The sequence below is a fragment of the Chaetura pelagica genome, unplaced genomic scaffold, assembly GCF_000747805.2.
Source record: "Chaetura pelagica isolate M959 unplaced genomic scaffold, ChaPel_1.0 scaffold520, whole genome shotgun sequence".
Lineage (NCBI taxonomy): Eukaryota > Metazoa > Chordata > Aves > Apodiformes > Apodidae > Chaetura > Chaetura pelagica.
In genome coordinates, this window is record NW_009951812.1 from 286,737 (window position 1) to 292,707 (window position 5,971).

At 45.6% G+C, this 5,971-nt stretch overlaps 1 protein-coding gene across 1 annotated transcript in view; it reads left to right on the forward strand.

Annotated features, from left to right (window-relative positions):
* The first annotated feature begins 163 nt into the window (after positions 1 to 163).
* Positions 164 to 5,971, forward strand: part of STRADA (STE20-related kinase adaptor alpha) — a 10,609-nt gene continuing 4,801 nt past the window's right edge. The window contains 3 exon segments of the mRNA XM_010008053.1: positions 164 to 240; positions 1,958 to 2,015; positions 2,755 to 2,783. Coding sequence (XP_010006355.1) covers positions 205 to 240; positions 1,958 to 2,015; positions 2,755 to 2,783 — 123 coding nt within the window. The 5' untranslated portion in view covers positions 164 to 204.

Genomic DNA, 5,971 nt, shown 5'->3' on the forward strand with positions numbered 1-5,971 from the left:
GGTCTGGGGAGGGTCCGGGGGTCTCGAGAGGGTCCGGGGAGGGTCCGGGAGGGCCTTCTGGCCCGGAGCTTCCCAGCCCCGAGGGCTGGGTGGGTGAGCGCAGCCCCTGCGCTCGGCCCCGGGTGAAGGGCTGCCCCGCTCTCGCTGCTTTAGGTGGGCCCGGCCTTTCACGAGCTCCGTGAGGTAAAAACAAGCGCGGATTCCATGTCTTTTCTTGTAAGTAAACCCGAACGGATTAGGGTGAGTGTTGAACACCTTCAGCTTCCCTCACTGTCGGTACAATCTGGGGCTTGTGCAGAGAAGCGGCAGCGGGGCCGGGAAGCACCTCAGAGTCCCATTATGGGGGGGGGGATCGATGTGCGAGCGAAGTGCTAATTAAAAAAACCTCCTCTTAGGCATTTCTTGCTTACACACCCGCATCTCCTTTGTGGGCGGGGCTGTAATGGGCGCCGCAATTAAGGAGAAGGGCGGTAATGATGATTAGTGCCCCCCTTGGTGAAGCGGCTCCCTCACCGAGGTCACAGCACCAACAGCTTGTGGGGTTTTTTCCCTAAACTTAGCTTGGAAAGCTCAACACACCAGCTTTGTTTGCTTCTGCATTTTTAAGTGAGCAAGTTTCATGTGAGAAAACCCCATTTCATGCCTTTAAAGGGAATTATTAGATACGAGTTTTGAGTCATTGTCACCTAAAGACTCCTTGATGCTTTCCAGGACTGGCTGCTCTTGCACTAAACATCTTGAGAAATTATCTTACCAAGTAGACTTAATTCTAAAGTGGGAGTGTTTGTGATTATTTGATGCTAACAACAATCAACACTCCACAAACCTAAAACTTCTCTTGTGCATCATGTGTGAGTAAATATGTATTTTCCTTTGAATCACAGAGTGGAATAAAGTGGTGGAAACGTTTCTCTGCACAACCTACTGCTTGCTGTGAATTTGAAGCATGGAAGATAGCAACAGCTTTAAAATATTGATGCTCTAGTTTTGCACTCAACAGCTACATAGCCAAAATATTTACATTCTCTCAGACATCACCTCATTGTAAAGAGCTGAAGCTTTGTTTTTCTACACCTGTTGCAGCCAGACAAACAGATTTTATTTGCCTGTTAAGGGAGCTGTAGCATGTTTATGTTTTTTGCTGCATGTGCATGTATGGAGTTTCTTGTTGGAATGATCTCTAATTAAGTTAATTTGATGGTGTGTGCATGCTGGTCAGGAGGAGCAGCAGCCAAAGGGTGGTTGCTGGGAGGTGCCATCCTGGTGGCACCAGAAGGGGATATCCTTATGAGACTCCACCTGGAGCACTGTGTCCACTTCTGGGGACAACAGAAAAAGGACATGGAGCTCCTGGAGAGAGTCCAGAGGAGGCCACGGAGATGATGGGAGGGCTGGAGCAGCTCTGGGACAGGCTGGGAGAGTTGGGGTGTTCAGCCTGGAGAAGAGAAGGCTCCAAGGAGACCTTAGAGCAGCTTCCAGTGCCTGAAGGGGCTCCAGGAAAGCTGGGGAGGGACCTGGGACAAGGGCAGGGAGGGATGGGATGAGGGAGATGGATGAAAACTGGAAGAGGGGAGATTGAGGCGAGACTTCAGGAAGAAATTCTTTGCTGTGAGGCTGGTGAGACCCTGGCCCAGGTTGCCCAGGGAAGCTGTGGCTGCCCCATCCCTGGGGGTGTTGAAGGGCAGGTTGGATGGGGCTTGGAGCAGCCTGGGCTGGTGGGAGGTGTCCCCGTGCAGGGGCTTGGGACTGGATAATTTTTCAGGTCCCTTCCAACTCAAACCATTCCATGATTCCATGACTATGATGAAATCAAGGCTGTCACTCTGCTGCTGCAGCTCATTACTCTCAGACCACAATAGAATCCTTAAAGTGCTACTTTTTTTTTGTGGGGAAGGTGAAAGGAACTTGTCTCTGGCTGGATTCTCTGATTATCTGGGGGTTCTATTTTTTCTTTCAGAGGTGGGTGTCTGAGAAGTTTATCGTTGAGGGCTTAAGAGAGTTTGAACTGTTTGGAGGTAAGTTTTCCTCTCACTATTGTTTAAACTGTTTTATTTTAGCTGTGAGGTCTGTTAATTTGGTGACAGTAAATGACATTAACCAGATCTAGTGCTATAGCCAGTTATTATTCAAGCTTGCTGACCATGTAAAATGAATTAACTGGCTATAGCACTAGATCTGGTTATTCAAGCTTGCTGACCATGTAAAATGAATATGGAACTGTCCAAGATACATCAAATTATTGGAAAAGTAGTTTGATGTTGGTGGCAGAACTATTTTTGACCCTACATTCTGTATTTCTTAACCATCATGAGTAAAATTGCCCAATAGGATCCAGAACTCCTGCTGAGTGGCCTGGAAGGGGATCAGAGCAGACCAAAGGTGTCTGGATCTTGAGCTGCCAGGTGCAGGGGAAGAATTTTCACTTTAAATAAACTTTAGATAGTTTCTTCTGTATTTTAGCCAAGGAGAAATGTAATTTTTTAATGTGTTTTGAAGTATAACTTAAAAAAAAGTCACATTTCTGCTGAATGTGTGACCAGTAGCACAGTTTGATTCCCTTTAATTCCCATCCTTGTACTACAGCTTGATTAGTCCTCTACCTTTCTATGTAAATGAAATGTCTTTGTCTAAAAAAATGGTATGTATTTGGTACAAAATAGTATCCTGCAGGGTTATTTACTCAGTTTTCCAACTCTGTTTTTAATGGGAATCTGTTGAACACAACATGGTGAACAATTAATTTCTTTACTCCAGAGCAGCCTCCGGGTGACTCTAGGAGAAAAGTAAGTGGCTTTTGCAGGCTGTGGTGCTGTGGTTCATTGCATGGAGATGATTCCTTGTGGAAGTTTGATTTATTTATTTTTTTTTTAATTTTTCTTTTTATCTTCCTTCTCTATTTCATCTCTATATTGAGCCCAACAAGCTTGGAAACAGGTTTCACCCTGGAATGGAGATTTTGGTGTGTAGTTTTCAAATGATAAGTGACAAGTCCAAACTTTCAACTCTTGGATTTGGATTTGTGCCATCCATCCCCAAGGGTCTCTTCTTGGAGATGATTTAGATTTTATTCTTTGGAGATGCTAAACTCTTAGAATTCTCTTTCAGAATAAAAAGGTTAGTTGATTTGACTTCCAAAAACTAGGCCCACAAAGTATTATGCTGACCATTCAAACCCAGTGTTTCTTTCTCAGAAATAAATTGATTCTGATTTCCTTTCTCCTCCCTGCAGAGCAGCCCCAACAAGGGCTCCCAACATCAAAACCAAACCTTGTGTCATTTTCAGTTTGAGGTGACTTTGCCTCCTGTTTTCCTGGTCACCATCAGAGCCAGTTCTGTGCATGCTTGGAGAGCTTTGGCTCTTAAAGACTAAAATAACTTGCAAAGTCTGTTGAAAAACCCACCCAGCCAAAAAGTGGCAGCTGAAAACTTGACCTTAATGGTTTTTGTTCTTGCAGGCCCTGCTGGTGCCCCCTCTGGTTCATAATGACCAGTGCTCAGCACAACACAGGACACAATTTGTTTTGCCCAAATGATTTTCCACCTGCACAAAGCTGAAAATATGAGATGTATATGGAATGTTTACATCATAGAATGGTTTGGTTTGGAAGGGACCTTAAGGATCATCTAGATCCAATCCCCTGCATGGGCAGGGACACCTCCCACCAGCCCAGGCTGCTCCAAGCCCCATCCAACCTGCCCTTCAACACTGCCAGGGATGGGGCAGCCACAGCTTCCCTGGGCAACCTGGGCCAGGCTCTCACCACCCTCACAGGGAAGAATTTCCTCCTCATGTCTCACCTCAATCTCCCCTCTTCCAGTTTTGAATAAAGCCAAGTAAATTGATTTTCTTCTGGCATTTATAACAGTGGTTGCCTTTCAAAGATTAATTTCCTTCAATCTATTTCAAATTTCAATCAGATCAACAGGCTGGAAAGCTTTAGTGAATGCCATGGCATAATGCTTGTCCTGGGTGACTTCATTTTGCAGCTGCCTTTGACCACACACCAGAAGTTATCCTGTGTGAAACCACTGTGGAGCTTTTTTGCACTGTTCCATAAATGACATTTCAGTTAAACTTCTTAATTTTCAAACTCTTGTATGATGGAGATAAATTCCTGGTTGAGCTCCTTTTGCATTAACTCTCAGTCACTGCTAACATGGAGAAGTGAAGACTGGAAGACTTTTAAAAAGGGAATTTACAGTATTTTTCCATTCCTGTTGAAACAGCCTACACCATTAATAAGGTTAATTTTTAGTTTTGCATCTGTTTTATTGGCTTGTATCTGGAGTGGAGTTGATGAAAGCAAAGCACTTACCCATTGCTCAATGTCTCACCAGCTGCCATTGCTCCATAATGCTGCTCACCAGAGCCTTCTGCTTTCATTCCCTTGGTGCTGCCTTTCTGCTTCAGAGATTTCCATCTGCCTGTGTCTCTCCTGGCAGTCTTGCTGTTGACAGGACTGTGTGAAATTGCTGGAAGGAGGAACGAGTGATACAGTTGAGATCAGAAGTGACAGGAACAGAGGTTTGAAATGGTGCAGGGAATGTTGCTGCCTGTTCTCTGCCAAGGAACATAACTGGGGAAGGACTAGGAGAAAGGACTTGGGGATGAGATCTCAGGGCTGAGCTGTCCTGGAACAGACTGAGCTGTGCTGGAGTCAGTTAAGCTGAAATTACTATAGAATCATGGAATGGTTTGAGTTGGAAGTGACCTTAAAGATCATCTAGTTCCAACCCCCCTACATGGGCAGGGACACCTCCCACCAGCCCAGGCTGCTCCAAGCCCCATCCAACCTGCCCTTCAACACTGCCAGGGATGGGGCAGCCACAGCTTCCCTGGGCAACCTGGGCCAGGCTCTCACCACCCTCACACCAAAGAATTTCCTCCTCATGTCTCACCTCAGTCTCCCCTCTTCCAGTTTTAATCCACTGCCCCATGTCCCCTCATTCCATGTCCTTGTCCCAGGTCCCTCCCCAGCTTTCTTGGAGCCCCTTCAGGCACTGGAAGGTGCTCTGAGGTCTCCCTGGAGCCTTCTCAGGCACAGCACTGATCACAAATCTTAAGTTTTGCCTTTTTCCCTTAACTGAAAAAATATACCTATTTTAAAGGCAGGCAGAGAGAGGGAATATTTGCACTCTTCTAAGACAGCTGGAAAGGTGGAACTTGGGAAGTGTGACTATTAGTTTCCTCCCCAAGAGCCAAATGGCAAATTCCTCTCAGTGCTTGTTGCATGACGTTCACCCTGGACTGAGGGTAGAACAGCAAGTTCCTTGTTTTTCAGCTGTCATTTCCATCTTTCAGTGATGGAAAAAAACCCAACGAGTATTTCCTGTCACTCTGAGAAAATGCACCAGCCCTTTTCTGCTTCATGTACCATGAGAAAAGGTCTGATAAAGGGCATTTGCAGATGATGAAGAATGGAGTACAAATGAGCTGGAGTTCCAAATGTCAGGAGAAGTTAATGTGCTGGAAATTTGAGATAACTAAATCTTAGATCTTAGACACCAAATACATTTGGTGCCCCATAAGATGCTCTCCTTGTGGCTTTGGAAATTTGAGGGAGCTGGAGGGTGTAATGGAATTTGTAAGATCATTGAAGTTTGTCTTCTGCAAAATCCTTCTTGGGAAGCTTTATGTGTAGGTAACTCAAGCTTTGTGTCAGGTGTAGGGGAGAGAAGCTGACAGGCTTGGGGGTGCTGCTTCCCCCTGTGGTCTTGGGACTTTCTTTTAAATTATTTTTCTTTTGATTATTTTTTCCCCTCCTGTAAGCACTAATGCTTTGCAGTTCAGTTTCTGCTTTCATTTGGAGCTTCTCTTTCCATGTGCATCTGATCTTTTTATCTTGGGCTCAGCTGGTTCATCACTTCTACCATTCAGCTGAGCAGCTTCAGTTGCACTGGTCTTATCCCAGAGGGACAGCTGGACACCAGGAGCCCCAGCACCAGGCAGGAATGCTGGTGGCCACAGGGC